The sequence below is a fragment of the Trematomus bernacchii genome, unplaced genomic scaffold, assembly GCF_902827165.1.
Source record: "Trematomus bernacchii unplaced genomic scaffold, fTreBer1.1, whole genome shotgun sequence".
In the NCBI taxonomy this organism is placed as follows: Eukaryota; Metazoa; Chordata; class Actinopteri; order Perciformes; family Nototheniidae; genus Trematomus; species Trematomus bernacchii.
Genome location: NW_022987828.1, coordinates 2,748,260 through 2,773,253, shown reverse-complemented (window position 1 = coordinate 2,773,253; position 24,994 = coordinate 2,748,260). Strand labels below are relative to the sequence as shown.

At 42.6% G+C, this 24,994-nt stretch overlaps 2 protein-coding genes across 5 annotated transcripts in view; both read right to left on the bottom strand.

Moving 5' to 3' along the window:
- The window catches only part of LOC117499643 (striatin-like), a 29,295-nt gene extending 22,709 nt beyond the window's left edge, over positions 1-6,586 (bottom strand). Inside the window, exon 1 of the mRNA XM_034152171.1 lies at positions 6,251-6,586. Within this exon, the coding sequence (XP_034008062.1) occupies positions 6,251-6,463 (213 nt within the window). The 5' untranslated portion in view covers positions 6,464-6,586. The remainder of the gene's footprint in view (positions 1-6,250) is intronic.
- A 231-nt stretch (positions 6,587-6,817) lies between these two features.
- On the bottom strand, positions 6,818-24,925 carry heatr5b (HEAT repeat containing 5B). 4 transcript variants are annotated; one of them, XM_034152013.1, is made up of 36 exons: positions 24,845-24,925; positions 24,168-24,332; positions 23,871-24,082; positions 23,373-23,481; positions 23,044-23,193; positions 22,109-22,280; positions 21,858-22,015; positions 21,474-21,768; positions 19,810-19,965; positions 19,228-19,478; positions 18,611-18,722; positions 18,356-18,508; positions 18,162-18,261; positions 17,953-18,062; positions 17,706-17,869; positions 17,393-17,568; positions 17,153-17,258; positions 16,873-17,063; positions 16,470-16,629; positions 16,110-16,299; positions 15,691-15,860; positions 15,459-15,597; positions 14,963-15,148; positions 14,456-14,707; positions 13,499-13,680; positions 13,342-13,410; positions 13,015-13,194; positions 12,687-12,927; positions 12,000-12,236; positions 11,382-11,509; positions 10,465-10,609; positions 10,025-10,297; positions 9,553-9,777; positions 9,295-9,446; positions 8,966-9,179; positions 6,818-8,052 (listed from the first exon to the last, which is right to left on the bottom strand). In XM_034152013.1, the coding sequence occupies exons 2-36, from the start codon at positions 24,291-24,293 to the stop codon at positions 7,745-7,747; spliced, it is 6,192 nt and encodes a 2,063-aa protein (XP_034007904.1). In that variant the 5' UTR covers positions 24,294-24,332; positions 24,845-24,925; the 3' UTR covers positions 6,818-7,744. The 4 variants fall into 4 exon arrangements, with proteins under 4 accessions (XP_034007904.1, XP_034007907.1, XP_034007908.1 ...); XM_034152016.1 differs by having other exon boundaries at positions 21,519-21,768; XM_034152017.1 differs by having other exon boundaries at positions 14,969-15,148; positions 21,519-21,768.
- Positions 24,926-24,994: the final 69 nt, after the last annotated feature.

Below are 24,994 nucleotides of genomic sequence, written 5' to 3'. Positions count from 1 at the left end.
GACAAGGGTGCATCCCTGCATGAATATAACATGAGGCTCTTTGCTAACATGCACACGCTCAGAAACTGTATGCAGGCAAAGAGCTACATTTCTCCACATCAGCATTTTCTCTGACTAATAGGTAGTGTAACTAAGGTGTGGTCGTGGCAGAAGTATGTTGAAAACAACATTTACAAAAGCCTTGCTACCTAGTGGGTAAAGATGCAGTGCAGGGCAAAGAAGAAGAAAATAAAGTCTAAAAATCTGTCCTGTTAAAGTTCCCCATTTCAGAAGATCAATTGAGAGAAAAAAGCACAGTCACACACAAAGGCAGAATTTTTCCAAATAAAAGCAGGGCGCATTTGAACAGGTGGCATTGTTCTTTATGTCACCTTAACTCCTATGTTGAATGTGGCTTAATTCTGGGTATTTTGAGGTCCCAAGTTTGCATACTATGAGGCAAGGAAAAGGGTCCAGACAAATATGATTGAACCTTTGCCAATACTTCAGTAATGGATGTTAAAAAAAAAGGAAATCCAGTCATTTTTGGGTAGAAATGTACTCGAACATGTAGACCTAGATGACACTCACTTTAAAAAGGAGCGAAACACTGTTTGGACCTTCAATAGTGTGAAAACAACAACAGCAATGTGAGCTGGTGAGTACAGCAATTTACAACTCTGACAGACTGGCGACCTCAGATTGGCTGTAAAACTGGGGGAGGCAGGCGACTTGGTGGCACAAGCAGGCAGCTGTCCCACACAAGTAGACAGATGAAGGCTGTAAGTGTGAACGCAGGAAGGAGAGGGGAATTAACAGGCCGCTCTGCAGCATAGAGAAAGGCTCTGGTGGGAGTCCAACAGGGACAGTAGAGCAACGCTCAGAGGACCAGGCTTCGGTTAATAAACAAGAGTCCCTTCAGCCCCAGTCTGTTTAAAATCTCTCACCATTATATGTACAGTGAGTATTCATATGGACTACAATGACTGTTTGTGGTGAATATTACTGTGTTCTGTCTCAAACCTATGACTGGTGATGGAGATATTTATCTGTGGTTTACAGCCTGGAGAGAAAGTATGTGAGCAGTTTTGTAGCATTAGCTTCTATGGTAAAAAAATGTTGTGGAGCTTCCTCTCTCTGTCACTATATGAGAGCAACAACCTACCTACGCTGTAAAACGTATTATCTCTTCGATTTACACACAGCATCTATTGCACGTCTGTCCGTCCTGGGAGAGGGATCCCTCCTCTGTTGCTCTCCCCGAGGTTTCTCCCATTTTTTCCCTTTAAACTGTGGGTTTTTCTCCGGAAGTCTTTCCTTGTACGATGTGAGGGTCTAAGGACAGAGGGTGTCGTTTTTTTCTCATACTGATATTCTGAACAAACTGTGCTGTTGTATTAGCTGTAAATGTCTTTACTGTAGGGTATTTTTACTATATGTACAGCACTTTGGCTCGACCAAAAATCGTTTATAAATGTGCTATATAAATAAAACTTGATTTGATTTGATCAACATTGGGGATACTGTATATATATTTTTGGTTAGGACACATGTTCTGTTTTGTACTTTCCCACTCTGAAGCACACACTGGGAGGGCAAACAAAAATAACTGCAGCTTGGGGGTGGACGTAGTATCAACTGAGGAATGGCGGTGACACCCATATTTGAATTTCTGAATGCCACTGTGCATGCATGTGTATGATTGTGCATTGGTTCAGTCCTTTTTATCATCGTGCCATTGAACTAAATATGCCTCAGGGTTTGTCATTAGTCAAAGTAAACATGAGATCACAGTAATAAGTCATCTAACTGAGGCAGGCTAATTCTAGGCTGCTCCAGCGTAGGCTGCCGTCCTCTAAGACATGAAGACAACTGGAATAACATGAGATACAAAACAATTGTGCTCCTGTTAAAAGCCTTTTCTTTAGACATACAAGAAAACCTCTTTCCCAAGAAAGATAAGTGTCCACATTTCAGTCTACACCCGCATAGATGCCACCTTACACCCTGAGTCACCTTCAACCTTCTCCTCGTGTCAGATTATGGCTGCTGACAGATACTTCTGGCAAAGAGATACCGTAGGAGCAGGGATTTCCCCATAACTGGAGAGCAGATGGAGCACAGAGAAGCACTGGCTGGCCTGACCAGGGCGTAACTTGACTCAATATCAGTCATCCGGTCTGAAAAAGATCTGTGCTGATCGGTACGGCAGGGGATTCAAATCAATATCACAATATAAACTACAGTTCAAAAGTTATTATTATTATATACATTTGAAATAGATTTGAGAATAATTTCATGATTTAAACCTCTATTTAGCTAATGTCTGCACTGTGTCGCACAGCGGGGGAGAATACTGTTGTAATCATTTTTTCCCCCAAATAAATACCCTTTGATTTTTAATTTGTTTTCCAGTGCAGAAAAGCGTCAGTGACCCGAGCAATAGGACTCTAATGGCGCATTTCCATTGCAGCGCGTAGCTCGCTTTAAGCGTGCCGTGTCGTGCCGTCCCCTTTTTTGGTTGTGCTTCCACTAGGCCTCGTTCCGGCGCGGCACGGCGCGGGGCCACTTTTTCCCCTCTTTTCTGGCCCTAGAAAATTGTGGTTCTATCGGGGCCAACAAACAGGGCTGAGTCGGGCTGAGTATGCTAAACTAGAGAGAGGAGCGCTGGCAAGAGGGCTAGAACTACAACAAGATGGACATATTTGACCGTGATTTAATTGTAATACACGTTTCAAAATGATGCCGAAGTAACAACATACTGATACCGGTTAGTAAAAACCATGAATTAATGCTTTGTCAAGTCTGCAGACAGACGGCAGGCGAAAAACCTTTTAAAATTCGTGTTTTTCTAGATGGAGATTGGCTAAGCTAACGCAGTATATGCCCCGACCGTCCACACTCACAACAACGGCCTATACAGACATAAATAAAGCAGCGACTGTATTCACCATGACACAGACAGTCTGTGGTTTGTACTTGTTTAACTTTTGTCTAGTTTCTGAACATATATAAGGAGCTGTGAGCTCTGAGTGCTAATAGCTAACGGCTGTGTTGTGTTTCTGGATTTCTCATTGAAGATGACGTCACGGCTCCGCCTACACTGCGTTACTATAGTAACTACCCCAGTTCCTAAACTGTAATGGAAGCGCAGCATGAAGTGAGTCGGCCCTGTTAAGGCCCAACGCGGCCAAGCCGTACCGAGCCGTACCGAGTGTGGCCGAGGCCGACCGTGTACTGGAAATGCGCCATAAATAGTCTGTGTAGCCGTTTTTCTTTGGGCTCTCTGCAGTCTGTGCAGTGGTTAGACCGTAAGTGTGACTCCACAGTATGTTTAGCTGATATTTCCAGATCCATTTCCAATAGTGCCAGCTGACCTTTTATTTCTGTAGAAGTTTGATAATAGCATTGCTAAAGCATTTCAATCGGAACACATTTTCACGCTAAGCTTAATGTTTATTTTTACAATGACTTGTGATTGTTCAGTTTAATAGAGTTATATGTATCGCTTTTAATAGAGTTTGATTTAACCATCATACATTGCTTGTTCTAAATGTACAAAAGATTAATTTATTTGCAAACAAAATATCATCTATTTGCAAAGAGTATGGCTGTCCTTGACTTAAAAAATGATTTGTTGACTAACACTCATATGATTTTGTTGATTTATCTATTAGTATATTTAATAGACAGGTCTGTAAAACTGAGTAACCCAACAAAGAATCATGTCAAAGCAACACTTTAGATCTTGTGTTTACCAGGGATGTGCTCATAAGTTACTGTCATTCAGCATGAGAAAGCATTAGAAAAAACAACTAATTGACTAAATAAATCTGTAACCTATGAGTAGCGAAGCAGATCAGCTTGATTGAGTCAATCCATTGATTAACAATGACCACTCGACTATAGTCTAATTATAATTGACAGCAGTCTATGCGCTTCCCAGAGAGGGCACAGCAGCAGGAGAAGTCGGCATGTACAGTACAGTTTCTGTGCTGCTCCAGCAGAGAGGAGTGGCTCTGACTGAGCATGACCTAACAGGCTGGCTGGACGACATTCCTACAAGCCCTGGGGTTTGCCTTCCTCCCAAACAGCTACGTAAGACACAGCTTCAACTGTCTTCCATTCAATGTCTACGCAACCAAGGAAGAAAATCCTGTGAGGAGGCGATTCACTTGGTTGTGGAGCCGCTCTATGTATGTTCTTAATGGTGTTTGATCTAAAACCATGTAAGATAACATGTATTTTTGATTCTGTGATTAAAACATTAGTGTGCAGACATGACGATGAGCACTAAGAGCAGCATGTTGCAGAGGGAAGTGGACCAAAAGGAACATACGGTACAGTAAATGCTGCATGGCATCTTCCATCAAGGCTCTTTGCCCATTAGAACTTTTCATTATTCATACATGTCTATTTATGTTCATCTAAAAAAAGAATATATGTATTTTCTTCCACACTGTGTGGTCTTTTTACTGAAGGTTAATCCAATACCTTCTATGGGTAAAAGTACTGTATATGTTTGCAATATGTACATATCCCTCAAGGACACAGCAAGGTTACATCCACTGTGGATTTGAACAGCTCTGGCACAGAAACATATTTATATGAGAAACAACAGTAATGGTCACAGCTGACAACATAGAGAATTCATTATTGAAACCTCTTATACAGATTGGTACTGTGCTACAGTGATTTGGAGTACAATTGTGAGTAAGCCAGACGTTTGAATGCAGGTCCAATTATGTTCAAAACCTCAAGCAGCCTTATACTCTGGGTTAGTTGCAATAAAAACAAGAACTCAAATTCAGAGCACACTATTTTGCCGCCACAAACAAACCACCCAATGAGCCATTTAGCAACCTCACTGTGCTTTGCCGCAGTTGCTGCTGCTCCACTGATAAGCTTGCTTCATGGCAGCAGACAGGAAGCTTATTTCAAGAGCCAGATGAGTCAAAACCCTACTACACTGAGCAGGGCATATGTCACCAATCTAAAAACAATGCAGTGTCTCCCTCTGGTCTCTTTGTTAGGTGAGGTCATTGTGTCCATGTAGCTGCCTGATGCTGGTCACAGAATGCATGAGTTGTCTCTTTTCTGTGATCCAACAACTATGGCCACATAAGTAGGTCAAATGAAGGGAAGAAAAAAAGCATCTTCATCCAAACTTTTGGAAGGGAGATTAAGTTAGATAGTAATAAGCCACAACAATTCAACTCAATTGCTGGATAACCAAATGAGGCACATGGTGACCAACATCATTTTCCTTATTGTAGAGACGATGATGACAGTTTCTAAAGGCCAGTATGGCAACTTTATAGACAATATTCCTGTCAGCCCATTCACCTGCAAAGATATGGCGAGATGTCTGGTGCAGTATTTGGTACTGCCAAATAATGCAATTAAAAATTGGAAAAGTCTACTATAGCTGGAAAACAAAACAAAGATTTCACAGTGGATTTGGGTATTTGCAAGACATTATCTTCTAGTTTAACCAAACATCAACTCAAAATGCCACCTACTTATTAATAGCTGCATAACTGAGTTGTGTGACCATCAAGTAAGAGTGAAATATACTTTTGAATAGTGCACCAATTTATAATAGCAATATATAACACTTTGGCCTTTAATCAAAAGACAGGGAGTTGTATTTAATTTCTCTTCAGAAGAGCCAGTATCATGGTAGGTAGCTTTTGATAAGATACATAAACAAGGCAAACTAAGTCCATGGTCTTACGTTGTAAGCTGTCCGTCTGTACTGACAGCTCTTAAGTGATCAAAACACTTAACAAACCTACTATCAATCCCTCCACATTTGTTTTTGTTGGTTTAGATGTAAAATGCAATACAAATCAAGGCGGGGTGCTTTACGATTAGCTATAAGTAGGCAGGTAGCAGTTGCTTGTTTCTATGCAACGTCTTAGCATTACACATTCACTACTTTGCAAGTAAATGTAGCTCTCAGTCGGTCATTTATTTAAAACTATGCACCTATAACGCTACTCTAATCGCCTGTCCTACAATTAGTTAAAGAAGCGAGCAAGTTTAGTAGCTTAAGTCATAGTAAAGAGGTCGCAAACAGTCGTCGTGCAGTCGGGTCGGGGGGGCGCTGCAGCTTCTTTAGCTCCTGAGCTAAAGCTAACAAGCTAGCCTAGTAACCATTACAATCAAACACAGAAACTCTACGCGAGTTACTAGAAGGTAGCAGCGCTGTTCCCCGACAATGCCACTAATATATAACCGTGTATACATAAGATGTAGTGGTTTTTACCTGTAATTCGGCGCGCTCCACCTCCCATTGTGCTCTCTCTACTTCGAAACGGGCCCATTCGTGCTGCAGGAAGTGCAGGATCCCCGGGATACTGTACTGCGCCCTGGCCGCCTCCCCAGCGTCGCCATCAGGCAGCGGTCCTTTCCCACCGCCGCCTAAAACAGAGTTGTTATTGTTGTTGAAGAACACGCCGGGCCCCGCCTGTTCGTCCATGGCCGGGCTCGGTGTAAAGGTCTGTCCGTTGTCTCGCTTGTTCGTGGTGCTTGATATCAACGGAAGGGCAAAAACCTAACGACTGCGCTCGGTCTCCTCGGCTCGAGGGAATGAACTCACTTTCTGACAGCTAGCTGTCATTGAATGACGTCAGCAACGACGGCCACGCCCACAGCATGTTGGATGGGAGCGCTCGTTTCACTTACCGAGACTCCCAGATTAATTTAACCAATTTTTATCAAAAAGGTAATATGATTCATTGACATTCTGTGACAAATCCTGCAGCGGAATTAATTCAAAAACTGCGTTAAACTATTGGCTAAAATGTGAATGCATGTACAGGCATCATCACAGTGAGGTCAAAGCAACTTTAATCACATTTAAAATAAATACATTTGGAATGTAACATAGGACAATTTCAACTAATCTGCCAAATTATAATGGTAACAGATGCTCGACCATTTAGGTAGCTATTAGCCTACTTATTGACAGAAATTGATCAAAGTTATAAGCAATACAACAGTCTTGATGATATGCAGCACATATTAAAGTATGTAGTACTAACTCCCCCCATTAAATCAGCAGACCGATTAAGTGTCTCTAAGAATTACAATTTCTGCCCAAAAACTATTCAAAAGTGTGATGCATTTAATATTCAAAGGGCTCTCATAAAATCTGATTCAAATCTCAATGATATGCAGTAAATTCTCAGCTTTGTTTAAAAACCATGTAGCAGTAATGTTCACAACATAATTTAAGAAACAAAAACAAAAATAAGAAAACAAACAAACAGCGGACCCTAAGGTCATATTCTAAAACCACCCCAATTAAACATGCATGATTGGAAAAATAAATACTGCCAAGCTTATGGTGATGCAAAATCACAGCAAAAATGACACAGTAAACATTATATTTTGGATAGTGATAACATAATGACCAGACATAAAAGCATTGATCAGGAAAAAAGATGTGGATAAAAAAAGTAAATTGTGTCCCTTCATAAATGTGCAGTAATGATACATTCAGACAATCAACCTTTCCTGCAGATTTTAAAGTGATTTTTTTTTTAAGTCAACATTCAAATGCTTATTAATGATATTTACACACTTTCCTTCATACCTTTAAGAACAGTTCTCAAACATCAAATCCAAATGAGATGATGAATCAATAAATACACTTAGGAAACTGCAGTGTATACTCCGTTGACAGAAAACAAAACAGACCTACAAAAGACAACATCAATTTAGGCTGTGAGAGTGTACAGAGCATTTTAAATGGGGTTCAGAAGAAGTTGGTCTTGAGTTTGATGGTGGGGGCAGCCTGCACTTGGGGCTGAGCTAGCCTGGCTGCAGCTTTGGCTCTGCTGCTGGCCTGGTTGGCCAGTATAGCCGATTCCAAACGGATTTTAAGCTCAGGTGCGGCACCAATTACTGTCTTGAAGGCAGCGGGATAGAGGGGGCCAATCCGCATTAAGTTCTGAAGGGCAAATTCATGCAGGCCTCTGGAAACTTGAGGCGCTGAGGAAATGGCATGTTCATCCAAAAGGTAGGAGATGAGGGTTGGCACAAGAAGAGCCAGCAACTGCACCCCTGTTAAACACATAATTACAATGACACATTAAAAAAGGTAATTGCTAACAGAAAAAACTAACAGTGAAAAACAGAAAAGGGCTGGGAGAGTTTAACTGCACTGTTTACAAATTGAAGTGAGGCGAGAAATCCAATTCAACTCTACTAGGCGTAAACTGACCTATGCATTGGGTGGACTTGACGTATTAATTGGAAACTAAAAATGTTACTTTTTGGAAATTAAATGTTCGTTTGAGTAACTTATCAAGCCAATTTACGAACTCTATGGTCAGTTTCACCAGTGTGACGATCAATGCTGAATATCCTTGTTCGTTTTCCTTACAATACAGCAATGATATTATTTCTCGGACAAAAAAAGCCTTCTGTAGAGGCAACCAGGTTTTATGGGCAACTGCTATAAAAACAAATGAATACATTGATCAATCAAGTAAGTCATCCGTAGATCTGTATCAATCAACCAATCTGTCATGCAATGCATCTGTGGTTGCAGCTCTAAATACGTGATGCACAATCTATATCTCCAATAAAAACAGTTTGAACACAAAACATGGAATAAGCTGCAACACACCATAGCTAAATATAACACATAAAGGAAATCAATCATCTCTTTGTAGATTTCCATGCAGTGCAGTGCAGTTTGCTTTAATATGGAAAAGAGAAAATAGAGATATCATTGGGGAAACAAAAACAAAAATAATATAAAATCTACAGTATAGCATAATGTGGAAATCACTAGACAAATTGACAGCAAACCAGTGCAGGGATTCTAAATTCAGCATCGAATGTTCTATACGTCTCCTCTTTGATAACACACATCAAAAGACACTGAGCTAAGACCTTCTTTAATGCAGCTGAACACTTTAATGGAACAAACACAGATCTTCAGTGGTCCATTAGGCGGAGGCATACTTACGGTTTTGCTCTTCCCCCATGCCGACGAGATTCTCCAGCACCCTGATGCCCTCCTGCACCGCCTGCAGCTCGGCAGCAGTCCCCGGGCGACTGCGCTCCACCGCCTTCAGCTTTTCCACCATGAGCGGGGCCAGAGCGTGGATGTACGGCGTAGACAGGGCACGGCTAGAGTGCTGAAACACTGACAACAGCAGCTGGTAACACCGTGCCTGAACCTGTGGCAAAAAGAACGATATCCCTCACTTAAACATGGTTAAACACACCAGGGATGCATCTTTTGATCAGGCATTAGATATTATCATATTTGAGCTGGGTTTGTATGGTGCTTACCCAGGGATCACTAGAGTTGAGGGCGTTTCGGAAGCGGTCCATGCAGCCCTTCTGCAGGACGATTACTCCTACAAGTTCATTGCTGGCAGACAGCAGGAAGAGTGTGATCGCTGTTAACATGCTCACCTCATCCATGTCAGGCCTGGACTCCTCTACAGAAATACACAAACAAGCATGAATACTGTACATTTTTTCCTTACACCTTCTTCAGTAAGTTCAAAATCAAACATCTGTGTTTGTTTGTGTGCGTTTGCTTACCTGGCTGTGAGTTCTCTAGGACAGACGCCAGGCCGCTCCTCACCAGGCCGCTCCACTGTGTCTGCATGCCCTCCACCCGGGCCAGAGGGGAGGTGATGATGGTCTTGATGCCCTGCAGGGCCGCTGTCACAGTCACAGGCACAGAGTTATCAGCGGTCTTAAGTGCCGTTTCCCTCAGCACCCCCGTGATTAGGAAGAGCACCGTGGGGAGGATGGTCATGCTCCCTGTAGAGCAAAAAGAAACTGTGAGCATGGGAGATCGTTTGACAGTGAACACCACATTGCTAGACTTAAACGATATGCTTAATGTAAGGCACAAGAAACCATTGCATGAACAGCCTTTATCATCAGCATACATAAACCTGAAAAAGGCAGGCTAAGCAGGCTAATCATTCTAAATAAATCATCCATGTTGGAACAGAGATTTGCCATCACTGTGTGCTGTGTTGTTGTAGTTTGCTTCGGGCCTCACCGGCAGGAGAGCAGAGCGAGGGCAGTTCTGCCAGGATGGAAACTGTGTTTGCTACCAGACGGGCGCTTTCCTCAGGGAGCCGCTGAGGCCTGAGTGGCACGTGGCTGGGTGATTCCTTCACACGTGCATTAAGCTGCGGCAAGTGGCGAACCAGGATGAAGACGAGCAGCTCCATGGCTGCGAACACCAGAGACTTGCCCGGGACGAGCTCCCCCGTGTCTGCTCCTTCCCCGAGGCTGGGCTGAGAGTCTTTCTCGCCTTCTTCCTCTTTGCCTGAGCAAAATCACAGTGACCAAAATAACTCATACAGCCACATCATTGAAACAACTCGACTTTAAAGCTTAATGGACTTAATAAATGGTGAGGCAATACAGCATGTTGAGTATGGCATTTTCCGAATATAACAGTGTAATGTAATGTAAAATGTGTTAGTGTCTAACCCTTGCCAGCCTTCTGTCGCTGCAGATGGTCCTGTGCGGCCCTGATGGTCTCCTGTACGACAGCAGTGACCTGGAGTTGTACTGCAGGAGGATCCCGAGTCAACAGCAGCCTGTGGAGCACGTTCAGGAGCTCCACTGCCAACAGCTACAACAGAAATAACTATTACAGTAGTTTCTCTGTGAAACACTGAGGATGTAAACATTGATATTCTACTCATTGTTCCTGGTTCATTGCCAAAAGGCCCACAAGCTGTTGAGTAGAAAAGGGGCTTTTTATAAAAGTTTTATACAGCAAAGAGACACATGAACCAATATAAGGGGATGTATCACCACACGTCTTATTTCAAAGGCTCTAACCAATGCAACCGAGAATAAACAACCTGCTTTTTTTGTGAATTTATACACAATCTGTGTATCCTTTGAAGCCCTCAGCATCTCAATTATGCATTGCGTGGCAGTCAAATGTTTAGAGGAGCATTGGGGTGATCCTTGTCACCTCATAAAGTCAGTAAATATCACGTGACCCTGTGGTATTCACCAGATATTTACACTAAGGTGATGATCAGGCACTGGTAAATATATCACTGCTGCAAAGTGTAAATAAAAAAGGCCATGGATAAAATACATTGTTGCTTATTTGCTACTTAAAGTTCATCTGCAATCAACAAAGCCAGCCACTGGAACTTGACAGTTTGATTTCTATTGACATAGGATAGTAATGCTGCGTAAAATTCAAATAATCATATACAAATGCTGTTTACCGAAACACATTTCAAGTTTAAATATCTATATATGTATATATTCTTTTTCAAATGTGTATTCACAACAAATTCTAGGAAAGTAGGACAAATCTTCCACCAAATATCTCCCCTTATATAATAAGATAAGTCTTTCTGCACCACGACTTGTGTCTTTACCTGGTCCTCTGCGATATGGATCTTAGCACATGGAGATGCTAGCAGAGTGAACAGGGCGTGCAGGCAGGACATCACATTGTGAATGGGCTCCTCGGGCCGGGGGAAGCAAAGAAACTCTATACTGACACCTGAGAGACAGAACACAGAAATGTACTTAGGGAGTGTTCATGCTATTCTCTTTTTCTATCCAATGCTACTTCTTTCACTGTGGGAGGAAGCAAGGTGTGTCCATGGCTGTAAGGTTAACAAAAGCAGTCGCTATGTAAAACTATTTTTTGAAAAATACATGTAGTGGTAGGGTATTGAGTGTCTGTGAGGAACAAAGCCAAACAGTTTTAAACAACTACATTTGTGGTTACAGTATATGCCTCTTCCAACAATTCAGGTTGCAGTTAACATGCATGTCACTTGATCATTTTATCCTCTTAAAAGTCGGTGTGAAACTGTCACAGTTAAGTTATGGACCTTGACCTTTTTCCACCACATTTTAAACAGTTAATAATTGAGTTCAAGTATATCTTTACTGCCAAGTTTTAAAAGAAATCCCTTAAGGTTTCCCTGAGACATTACGAGACATATCATGAACATTATATAGCACAAATGACTCGGTCTTTTTACCCAACATCAGATGCATCCTGTCTTTGACCGACTCCTCAAAGCTCTTTGTGGTGGAGGAGGCTGCTTGAGAGATGGCCGGAGCCTTGGAGAGAGCTGAGGGGACGTCTTCTTTCTCTTCAGCAGCCCCGAACTCGGTGCTGCTCAGCCAAAGGGCCACGGCATGCAGGACGGGGGCCCACGAACTGCGATAGTGGAGCCTTGCTGTGTCTATAGTCTCTGGTGTGTAAAACGCTCCGCCTGAACACAGACACGCAAAGAAGGGAAAGGACTTGTTTGGAACATATTACTGAAAGGTGATTCTAATTGTGAAAAAATAAAAACATCCATTTATATGCTCCTGAACCATATCTTTCTGTTTACAGTTGACCACCTCAAATGTTCATTATGTTTTACTCATCGGTAAAGAAATGACAAATTCTATCTGAAGAACTAGTCCCTCAACACAGTCATAGCAATGTGGTGGAACATCTTAAACTTTCAACGGCTTTTTGACAATAATAGGTTTGTCGATATGTTTTTCAAAAAGTGTCCAAAACACAATTAAGGTTTTTGGAAAAATCAGAAGAATGAAATCACAATTTGAATGGGACCAGAACTCAAACAAAGAACTTGTGCTATGTGCGTTTAATCGTGCATATGAAGTTATCTGATTAGGATTTATTTAGTGGGTAAGAATTAGTCTTGTACCGTCAGGGGGCAGCTGACTGGAGAACTCCGCAGGCAGGGTGAGCAGAGCGTAGTCTCGCAGCATGGCCAGCCACAGGCGGCTGAGCGACGGCAGCTCGGGCTGCACCAGAGTGATGAGGCTGTCGGGAGGAAGCACGTCTGCACCCATATCATCCTCATCGTCGTCATCCTCTCCACTTTGGACTGGCTTGGCAGGCTTAGACTCTGCATCTTTCTTGATGTTCATCGCCACCACATACACCTGGGAAAGAAGGTTGGTGTGAATTGTCAGTTACAGTATAGACATAACTTGCATATGGGACTGTGTGGTTGGAGTCTTTAGTCTCACCTCAGCCCAAGCCTTAAGCACGGCCAGTTTCTCCATGGTGGTGGCACTCTCACTGTACAGCTGACTGGATGAGCCTTTCCCAGCCTGCACCTTGTCCAGCGATGACACCAGCAGGTTGTGGACCCGTCGCAGGTCATTGAGGTCACTGACCACGCCACTGCCAATCCACGTGCTACACACCTGTAGTCAAATATAGAGAGGTCAATGTAACAAATGTTTATTAGAACGGATGTTTCATTACAAACAGAGTGGGCTAGGTGCATCTCTACATTTCTGAAATAACCAATTAAGCTTTTAAATGTTTATTAAGAAAGCAGAGGGTCTTACCTGGCATGCCTTAGCTGTTATGTCAGACGGAGTATCAGGGGAAAAGGCAGGTCTTAGGGCAGCTCCGACCTAAACGCATACATGAATACATGTTTACAATTTGTTTCCCTTTGCTGTGTTGCTATTTATTTTTGAATTGTATGTATTTCTGACTCACATTGGCCTGGTATTGTTCCAGGATAACATGGCCTGGGAACTCGGGCTCTGGTACAGAGGCAAACTTTTTAATGATGTCCTCCAGGGCCTGCAGGCCGGCCATCCTCAGCTGGTTGCTGTGGTCTGTGGCCGCCATGAAGGCCATGCGGATGAGGTCTGACAAATGGAGCACTAACTGATCTCCTGGATGGAACAACAAGGATCGTGTGAGGAATAGAAACATATTTCAACACCACATTAATCAACCAATCATTATAATTAACAACAGAATGATCTACCCATTCTGTATTGTTTGTTACATATTCAGCTCCAATTCACCATTAAGACGTAGAGCTGAATATAAGCAATGACAGTTTTGAGGTTTATGTTCATTTACATTTTAGCCAGTCATTGTTCCATATGTGCTTTTATGGTCCTTTGATGCTGCTACCCTGTTTCTGTGTAGCTTTATAAACTTCATCCTTTACTGGGAACTTAAGATAACATACAGAAGCACACAACAAATACACTATTAGAAGTTGACACAAAGAATCTGTATATTGAGATAGAAGCTGAGATTTAATTGAGTTAAAAGTGCAACATTCAAGGGATTAATTTTAAACACTGCGACCCACAATAAAAACGCCTTTTTGTAGCTGCTGGTTCCAAAGCAGCTAAAATCACTACACTGTGCCATGACTTAGACAAAAAACAGCACTATTTCGGATAACCTTATAACCAATGGCTGTTTGGTCCCACTTTTGCTTACTTTTCTGTCTTTGTTCCATCTTTACATGAACTATCTTTATTCAGCAGCTTCCTGAAGGTCGCAAAACATATATATAAACTGAACAACCAAACAAACAGCTGAACCATTGGTTAGTAGAAAATATGTTTTACACAGACCAAAGGAGGCATCAATCAATCAAAAAGCCTCAAAGTGATCTGAGCTGTTCTGTTCTGGCAACATGCGGAATACCTTTGGGGTTCTTGGCTTGTGCAGAGCGGGCAGCAGCCAGGTCAAAGTGCGCTTTGTCATTCTCACACAGCAGGATGATGCGACACAGGCAGTCCGCGGCAAATACCCGCGTCACCCAGCGGGGCGCCACAGAGGGCTTGGACTTGTCATCTTCGCCCAGGCCTGTGAACATGCTGTCATCGTCCATCTCGTCCTTTTTCTCGGAGTCCTCCTCATCCTTTTCAACCTCGAAAACAACAGGTGCTCCTACGTCTGCAAGAGGGGACAGACACATTCATGATAAACAGATTTAAAAGAGAGGATTTGGTCTACCAGGTCACTTCAATGACAGATAATAAATGCATTGCTATACTATGCTGGTATCAGGAAACATTTAAACTGCTTTTGGGATGTAGAATAAACCTGACGTGGCTTCTGTGTGAAACTTAATTTGTTCTATATTCCATCTTTATTTTCTTTAAAAGACACAAAGTGGTAATTTGTCATATTTGTTGTTTTAAACTCTACCTTTACCTGTAGTTGCTGCAAGGACATCTTTGCAGAGTTTCAGCCAATGAGAAAGCTTCTCTACAGCGAGAGACGACAGCATGTGGCCCAGTGTATCATGGATATCAGAACACAGCTTCCTGTCCGTCTCCCGATCCAGCATGCCAAACAGAACGCCCTCCAGACCGGTCTCCGTAATGTTCAGATCTAAACCAGGCGCAAAGCAAACACAAATGTAACCTTTTTCAGTGCAGCGCAGTGTGTTTTGCAATGAAGCTCATTGATATAATAAGGGAGAAGTTTTGACCCAGATGTATACTTATTCCCTAATTAAACGTTGGCAATAGTTGAGGAGCACAGATTTGCTCATTTCTTAGGAGCACAGTTAAGAGAGCATCTCAACCTTTTGCCGTATTGAGAATTATACTGTTCCGTTTTGTTTTATTTGTGCAGGCTTAGCAGCCGCAAAAGCTGAACAATCCTCTAACTGCTGGTCAGCTTCCCGATGTGTACTCACGGATTGTATTGTTGTCTCCCCCTCTCTTGGCCAGGCTCATGGCATACTCGCAGACCTCTGCAGCCTCTCTCTGAGCGAGCTGCCTCAGACAGGCCACGGCAGCGCGGCGCAGCAACAGGTGAGGGCTGCACAGGTGCACCTGCAGGGATCCCACAGTACAGTAGGAATTTAAGATCAAGAAATACTAAAACTTCTATCATATAAAAACTCAATATATCTCTTCATGTCTTACACAGAGACAAGGCACCAGGCTGGACAGGTTGACATGGCGTGGAGCAAACATGTGCAGCTGCTGCAAACAGGAGATGGCTGCTGCCTGCACCAGGGAGTCCGAGTGGTCCTGCATTATGGCACAACCAACCAGGCAGGACGAGCGGATGGTGGAGATAGTGGCTCCATTTCCTGGCAAAAACACAGAATAGGAAGAGCAATTTTAGCAGTTAGAATCACAGTATGTGTAATGGCAATTTGAATGTTCCAATGTCCTATATCCGTATGTCTTCTGGTTAGAGGCTTGGAGTGTGATTACGCTGCCACCTGCGGGCCGGGAAAGTGCATATTATATCTACAAAATTGAAAGGTTCAAATGAGAGTTATACAGTACTTACTTACTGCCACAGTAAGTAAGTACTGCAAATCTGCCACAATTACCCTGTAATTCTGGTCCCACAGTGGTGATGAGCGCTCCCAGGCAGCGGCCCAAACACTGGTGCACCTCTATGTGGGACGGGGGCACAGTGAGGAGCAGGGTGAGCACCAGGGACAGCGTGGGCTCCACGTAGCCTCTATACATGGGGCCACTAGAATCCACAATCAGAGCCAGAGAGTGCAGAGCCCATGTCTGTTAACAAGAGAGCAACATAATAAGTAAGCTGTAAAGCACAAAGGATAAAAATAACCATTGGTTTGGGGTCAGTTTAGAAAGAAAAGTGGGAAAAATCAACACACTTTGATCCAGGTAAACAAATATATAATCCAGTCCAGATGGGAAAAAAGGATAATGCACCGTACCTGGACCTCATGAGAGGACCCATCCTGGGCCAGAGCCAATAGGATGCTGACACTGGTCTTTAAGTGCTGGCCTGAGCCAATTCCTCCAACATATCGATGCAGACAGCCAAGAGCCAGTGAATGGCCCGTCCTTGATACTACATCACGGGCAGACTTCAGTCTGGGAATAGAGGAAGAGGAGAGATATGCATCACAAGATTAAAGCCAAGGATGGAGAGGAAAGACAGATTCAGTCCAAGATAGATAATGAGGACAATTGAAGACTGAAATTGACCTACAATAAAATGTGAAACAAACTTCTCTGTAACTCATTATAATGGTGGGGTGCTCTCCTTTTATTTTAACACGGGAAATAACGGAATAAAGAGAAAATAGAGGCAAAATACAGATATGAAATGCTTACTTATCAAAGCTGGTCTGTGCCATTCTGGCGATGAAGGTTGCCTCTCCCACCACCTGAGCCATCCTGCCCAGGGCCTCTCCAGCAGCACAGCGCAGGATGGGGTTGGGATTGTCCAACGCTCCCATCACCAGAGCCAGGGCCGACTTACGCACCTCCTCAGGACCCAGAGTACTCTTGTTCTCAGCCAAACCCTTCAGTCAGGAAAGAGATTATTTCTCATTACCTAAATAATCAAACATGATATTCCTGTCTAAAGAGGATATGAAACAGGTATTCTCACCTTAAGGGCACTAAGCACTGCAGTAAAGATGTTTAGTTGGACTGCCTGCTGTCGAACTCCTTTAGCCTGCTTTATGCACTCTGCAAAGTGGTCCAGCATCTGCAGCCTGAATCATAGCGGGTGTGAAACAACAGTGAGAATTAATGTGTATGAATCAAAAAGAGAACACATGTATCACAAAACGATGCAAAGATGTTGCAAATATGTCCAAATCTCCACAGCAACAACATCATTTCTCACCTGTGTTTGAAGGAGACGTGGGGAAAAACAACACCGAAAAGAGCCACTGAGGCATCGATGACGGACACACCCAAAGGGAGAGGGCCCGGGATGGCCTCGCCTACAGGAACACGCAGGTAGATCGAGGAGGGGTCGTGCTCCAGAGCTCCACTGCCAGACGCACTGTTGGGCTGCAGCTGTATGATGATCACACCAGATAATAATGGATCATTTTGAGTATAGATATTTATTTTAAACCAAGTTACAATGACACTTTTTTTTTAGAATATGTATTATATTTGGGATTTTTCATGTCATTGTTGATTTTACTAACCTGATCCTCTATGCACTTGTGGTCCGTCTCCTGTAGCCAGGAACCCATGAGCACACTGTCGTCATAGTGACAGAGAGAGCGAAGCAGGGAGGTGGTTGTGTTGGCCGAGTTGTCAGTCAAAGTGAACTCTGCCACCAGCTCCCTCAGCAGGGCGTTGAAGCTGCCTACAAAAGAAAAACACTGCTTTTTAAAAACACCTCCAAAAATGTTATTGGGGGGAAATAAAATGCAGAAATGGCCGAGTTACCTTCATAGGTCTTGGGGGGCAATAGAGCCAGGATGTCGTACAAGCGGAGCCTCACCATCGCTGCGCTTGCTTTCAGGTGAGCACCATGGACCTTAATGATGGCAGGGACACTGAAAACACATTAAAATGTTTAGAAATATAACCTTGAATTAATTAAATAAATGCAGGAATAGTTAACAAACACAATGAATGGACTGTGTCACACTCACTGAGACATCATGGTCATGGCACATTCAATGGGAGTCATCAGTCTACGGATCACATCTTCTGTCAGCAGCTCGGGACAGTGGGCCACAAAGCTCCGCATGGCTACAGAGGGGAGGAACAGGCGTGTTGGTCAATTGTGTCAGCTAACAATACAGAGCATTGTCTCCGGGGGGGGGGTATGTGTGTGTTTCTTTACCACACAGTGCTCCAGCTCGGCCCTCCAGGGTGACCTGCCAGGTGAAGGCGTCTCCTCTGGCCTTTTCTGCTTCCAGCTCCTTCTGCGAGCGAGGAAACACGTTCCTCCACAGCAGCAGCATCTTGGGAAGGTGATAGCGCACGAGGGAGGGACCTGGGCACAAACACAATGTGGTTTTCAGATTGAGAGGGAGGGACACAGTATTGTTGACAAATCAAAGGTAACAGACATTGGAGGTGTGTCACGGGGGCTCACCGAGAGTCATGAGGGCCCCCAGCAGCAGCCATCCTGCCTGTGTGCGCTGCAGGGACAGACGACTGTTCTGAGCAGCTGTCCTCAGGAGGTCTTCAGCTATACTCACCACCAACTACAAGACAAGAACACTTATATAAAATAATATATCAGGTATAGGTTCTTTATAAAAAAAACTGTGGTAGTATCAAAATGCCTTATTCGTGGAGAAATGCCATGGAATGGAATATCTCGATTTAAGAAACATTGCCTCTACTTGACAAGCTGTCATGACATCTTTGAGGTTGTAACTATAGAGTCACCTGTAGAAGTGCCACTTATTCTGTGTAGTTGACATAAAAAGTGACCCCTGGTTACGGTATTATTATGAAGAAGGCGACAGCGCAAGGAAGGAAGACCGAAAACTCACATCAGATGGGTGTTTTGAAAGCAGGGCTTAAAGAGACAGGCGCCAGGCAGAAAATAGGAGAAAGATTAAGTATTTTTCAACTTTAAAGCATGTAAATATGTCCTAGTATAACCCCAAAATACCAGTATAAACCTGAAAAAGATATATACCCCTTTAAATCTATATAGGCCAACCAAAATGGCCGGTAAGATTACATTCTGAGGCCACACACCTTGCCCTTAGAGTGGGGGATACCGAGCGGACACTGGTGCACGCCTCCCAGCAGAGCAGCCATCGCAAAGCTGTATCCGCTCACAGCCTCCGGGGAACTCTTCAGGCTGTTGATTCTCTCCGCACAGCGGTCCAGCAGCGGGGTCAGCTGATACGGCAGCGCCACGGCAACACAGCGCAAACACCAGGCAGCGGCCAAACGAGCCGCCATGCTTGGGTGCAGCAGCACTGAGGTGACGGTTTCAAGGAGTCCTGGGGAAGAGGACATGGAGTTGTAAACAAATCAATCGAAATCTGAATGGAGCTTATTATGTATTTGATTCACTTTAAGAGCTATATGCAACAATTGCATTTACGGTTACATTTTATGTATTTTCAGTCATGGATGTAGATTAACATAGGTTTTAGCAGCTTTATTCTGTTTTAGGGATGGTGAAAATGTTAAAACCCATAAACAAAGTTACAGAAGAGGCTGGCCAATGACATATAAATTGGCAAATTCCAGTTAGGAGTATTATCAACTATATATTCCCAGCTTGTGAGGAACTTAAAGAGACATTGAATGAAATGGTGTGTGTCTCACCTATAGAAGGTTCCTGTATGAGCGGGGAAGCCGTGGCACTCAGGCTCTGCACCAGGCTGCCCAGCTCTTTGAGGGCACACACCATGACATGCTGACTGGCAGAGACGTCAGCTGCCCCGGCCTTGTTCTCTCCACTGATGTCATTCACAACCGCCTCTGGAAAAACACGAGGCAGAGAAAGAGAAACAAAAAAGAAGTGCTTTTCTTTACAAAATGCAATAATTATCAAGTTGAACAATTTCAAAGATCCTTAGAAAATATGATTAATGTTACAAATTAAGAATGTGTGCAGCACTGCTGGATAAGGTGACCTTCACTGGAGGATTGTAACTTGAATAGATTTCTTTCTTCCGTTTTGTCAGATTTACACATTTTAGAAGTTATTTATAATCATCTTATATGCTACAAAAAATGATGTTTAGTAATAACATAATTCACTGGCCACATTAGCCTATGTACTGCTTTCACACATTATGAATCTGAATATATTTTCCCACAAAATACTGAGAAGCACGCTGCTACATGTCACAAACACAGAGCTCTGAGTATTCTTTTCAAACGGTACAAACAGGACACACTGGCTATAGCTGTATTAATGGATGACGTGACAAAGGAAAAACAGTACATCTAAATTCAGGTAAATCATGGATTCGAATTTTTGAATGTCATTTATCAAGAACTTAAAATCCTCAGAGCTCTGTATAGGCAACAGTCAAGAGGGATCAGACAGAAAAGGAATTAAATAGCTTTAGAAAGAGGAAGGCTGCTTCTTGAACTGTGCTAGTCATGTTATTCCAAACAGTTTAGGAAACCAATAACTAAGTATAGAATAAAGAGGGGAACATATGTCTCCACTCCAGGAAATATTTTTCAAGATACTTTTCACATAGATATTTCAAAATACAATTTCAAGAAGTCTCACAGATCCAGATGGTTGGAAAAGCAGCAAAGATATAAGAGCCCAGGACCAATTTTCAAGAGAAACTGACATTCAACATAGTTATCATCAGCAATCAATCAATATGAACAAGAGTGTACATTTCTGATAGTTGACATCAGTTTAAAGGTTGCAAAGCAAATCAGAGTAAGAATCATCCTTTTTGAATGAGATAAAGGTGATTGAAAAAATGATTAATGTGTTGCTATATCCCAACAAAAACAAATGTTGAGGCACTGAGATCAATAAAACGTAATGATGGAAAAACATGCAAATATGAAGTCTTGTTGCTGGGGACAGGTGGCTTGTTTCTACACTGTGTCTGTGAATTTAGTGGCACATGCAGTTTTTTCTGCTGGTGTAAGCCAGATGTCTACACTCAGAAAGAGTTATGTCATGCTCCTAAGGGATTGCAATACAATAACAGAATGGCAAACAGCCAGTGGAGGCTATGCAATAATGCAAGCATGAGTAACTCAAATGCTGAGCTGGCAGCGTTTGATGTTACTGACATTATAATGCTGCTTGTGGTTAAAAAGAAAAAGTAAAGAAAGAGGAGAGTGATCCCAAAGAGCAAAAGCAGGAAGAAAAGCAGATATGAAAGCCATCTCCACACACAACAAGAAGGAAAAGAAAAACACCACCTCTGTAGACAACACAAGCGCAAACCATGCAAGAGATGAGAAACTAAATGAATTAAAAGTGATAATAATGGATGAGTACTTACTCTGTAATGCTCTGAACCGTGATATTTCCCCCCCATCCTCCTTACCCACAGCCCTCATTTGCTTGCTGATGGCTTGGCAGATTTCTTTGCCGGCTGCAATTTGTGCTTTCTCTCCGAGTAACCCCCCCAGGGTGGCGCGCAGCATGAAGGAAACACAGCGGCGTGAGTACACAGCCTCAACGTGTGTCTGCGTGGCCCGTGGGTGGGACACTAGGTCCAACACGTGGGACAGGAACGTGGCGAAGTTGCGCTCCAGCCACTGACCACCCAGTGTAGTCACAAACACGACGTAGGCCTGGAGAAGAATATAGAAAAGGATCACGTGAGAAGTGTATTGATCAGAAAATGCAGGCTCATGTTCTGATGTTTGAGATTTCACCTCACCTGTGTGATGCCCACCCGCACCTCCCTGCTCACAGAGCCTCCCCCCTTCAACATCTCCCCTCCGCTCTTCAGGAAGCCCGATCCACCACGTAGAAAGCCCGTGGCCATGAGCTCCAGCACTTCCTCCAGAGTGGCCCGCTTCACGTTCTGGCGCATCACTGAGGAAGAACATATTGAGCTCATGAAATACACTACTGGTGAGCTGGACTTATAACTAGACATAAACCACACAAATCAGCCCTTTAACCTACCTGATGCATGTTTGGGCAACAGGGCGGTGGCCATGACTGTCCCCAGCAGTTTGGCCACTTCTACCCGTACACCATAGTTGGATCCTTCCAATGCTTTGTAACACAAAGTGGCCACGTTCTCCAGTTCTGTGGTCCACATGAATACTGCCTCGTTCTGCAGCTCCAACAGGCACTGATCAGAGAAGAAGAATAAAGATGGGGTCCTGTTATTAACCTCTACGTCATGCATGTGCAGTAACAATCTCAATATAGACATATGGATGATGCATACAAACAATTCCAATGCTTATACATATCTTTGCAATATACTAGCCACTAGTTGGAAAGTAACTACGTTTATTTGGTCAAGTCCTTACTGAAGTATTATTTTGAGGTATAATATTTGTATATAATACTTAAGTATTTGTATTTTGTAATAAAGAGAGAAATATTGTACTATTTACTTAATGACTTATATATAAGTTATATAATTAATACAAAATACAAATATACTCATAAATGATTATGTAACATTATAGGTTAAGGGGAACTTTACTATATAAAGTAATTAGAAATAGCCCCACCTTTACCCGCTGCAACATTAAGTGAGTGGCACATCAATGCATCAGTTATACAAAATATGATTCTGAAATAGACCATTGTGCAAATTAAAGTACTTTTACTATTTGTAAATCAAATAAAAAGTAGGAACAAATATCAGTATAAGTGTTGTATTGCTAGAACTACTTTAGTAAGATATGTGAATGTTTATTCCACAACTGCTAGTAACACAACTTGTACAATGTGCAGTACAACCGTCATGTTTTCTAAACAGGAAATTGTCTTTCGAAATAGGGAGGAGTTTTGCATTTTCACATGAGTTGATTCAACATAAATGACATAGCAAAATATGTGTGATTTGAAGCACACAATTCCATTATCTTTCTGAGACTAACCTTTGCAACTGCACAGCGCACGGCCATGGACCTGTCTGTGAGCAGAGAGCGGGCGTTCTTGTAGATATCTCTGTGACATGAAGCTGCAGCTCCTCCCAGACCACAGAGCACCTTCTGCAGGCTGAGAAGGATCTCTCCTCGGCCTTGGGACTACATCAGCAAAACAATTTTGAAAACAGGACAATTCAAATACATTTCACATCTATTTCTGAAAAATACATCTCTTTTAGTTATCAATCTCTGTTCTTATTTTCCAGTTTAAAATTGGACCAAGCACATTCTTGCTGAAAGAAAATGGAAAGCTGCATTCCATTGAGAAATATACGTACCTCTGCACTCTTTAATGCCTTCAACATATTATTAATGGTGTCGGGAAATGAGCTTCCGAGCATCCTGCCCATCTTGTCATAAAAAGCTCCAACGCATGCCACTGCAGCACTGCAAAAAACACAATAATTAAATGAAATTAAAATTCTGTTTAAATATATATAAATAAATGAGTTCACGTTTATAACTTAAATCTCCTATTAAAACATTCAAACTCTCCACAGTGTCAAGGAGGTATGAAAGATTGATAGATAAAAGCCTACAGTACAAGTGGAATATGTTAGATTCCACTAATATCAGCAAGAAAACACAGCATAATATCTGCTAATGTACACTTAATCCCCCCTTTAAACATGAAATGTCATTCTGCAGATTAACATTTGGCTTAACTGCTAATACCCTTGAAGGTGAGCCTACAGTATATAGCTGCTTTTATCCTAATGCAAATATGTAGAGTGAGTGTATTTCTAAAAAATATATAAAAATAAAAGGGATCCTACAGTTTTGTTGGCAAGTACGCAGGTGTGTCATCCTTGCTTTTGATAATCTCATTGCATTTATCCAGAGTCTGGAAAACAGTGAAGGTGTCGCCGATGCTGTAAAGCGTGGCCAGGTTTTTGGCCAGCAGTTTTCTTGTTGGTGGTCCAGGGGCGCTGCTGATCAGTCCTGTCAGCTGTTCCACCAGTTTCTTCTGCTTCTCCTTCACATCCACCTGCCATTTGAATGCAGAACAATGGTCACAAACTGCCTCTAATGAAAACCACTAAGAAAAACAAAGCTGAAATCTCAATTGTCACCCTATTTGCTGTCACGAGCACTTTATCCAAGAAGCGGAGCCATTCGAAGATGAAGACAGGCCTCTTTGCTTCAGTGATCTGGGCCAAGGCTTCTTCGTTGAGCAGCAGACTGTGAGCCAGCTCCATGGCGAGGACCTTTCAAAACACTGCTGCACACCGTAGCCTCTGCAATGTTATATTTGCTTTGTCAGTAAACGTTTCTTTTCTAATATATGCCATTCCTTCCAATCACCTAAAAAGTAAATAAGCACCACCTACGTCACTAAATATCTGTTGACATTTTTGCCATCCTTGCAATGGCTGTATCAGGTGGATGCAAGACACAGAAGTAATAATAAAGACATAGCAGCTGTCAATGCTTTAGAAGTCGTTAAACTCGTGTTTGTTTTTACGCAGAATGTGTACAAATCTGAACTGTCAAAGCTGTGTATCGTTAACACTTTGCTGCTCAGTTCTGACAGCTGCCTGCCTCCAGCTGTTGATGGCTAGCTGGTTAGCAACCTAAGCTAGCTGGTTACTACGAGGAACAAGCTATACTCTAAAGCTACACACACCCACCTAAACTGAGTGTAAGCTATCTTTTATCATCTTTTAAAACATTTAGCATTGCAATAACACTTCCACAACAACACCTTCTCTGAAATATGGTATACATGCTGTTAAATTGTTCATCTTACCTGTTTTGGACAACCTAGCGATGAATGACGACGAGAATCGGCCGTGTCGCGTTAAAATCAGCCCGAAGTGAAACTGAGGAAACGATGTGCACAAAAATAAACTACCGCAACATGAGCAGTACAAAAATATTTCAAAGTATGTATAAGCTT

Bases quoted from the DNA above. Each gene is read 5' to 3' on its own strand.
- heatr5b (XM_034152013.1), bottom strand. From the start codon at position 24,293: ATGGAGCTGGCTCACAGTCTGCTGCTCAACGAAGAAGCCTTGGCCCAG. The intron at 18,509-18,610 runs GTGAGCCCCCGT...GTTTGTGCCCAG, and splicing joins GGGGGCCCTCATGACTCTCG to GTCCCTCCCTCGTGCGCTAT. The intron at 10,298-10,464 runs GTTAGACACTAA...GATTTTGCTCAG, and splicing joins GCGACAGAAGGCTGGCAAGG to GCAAAGAGGAAGAAGGCGAG.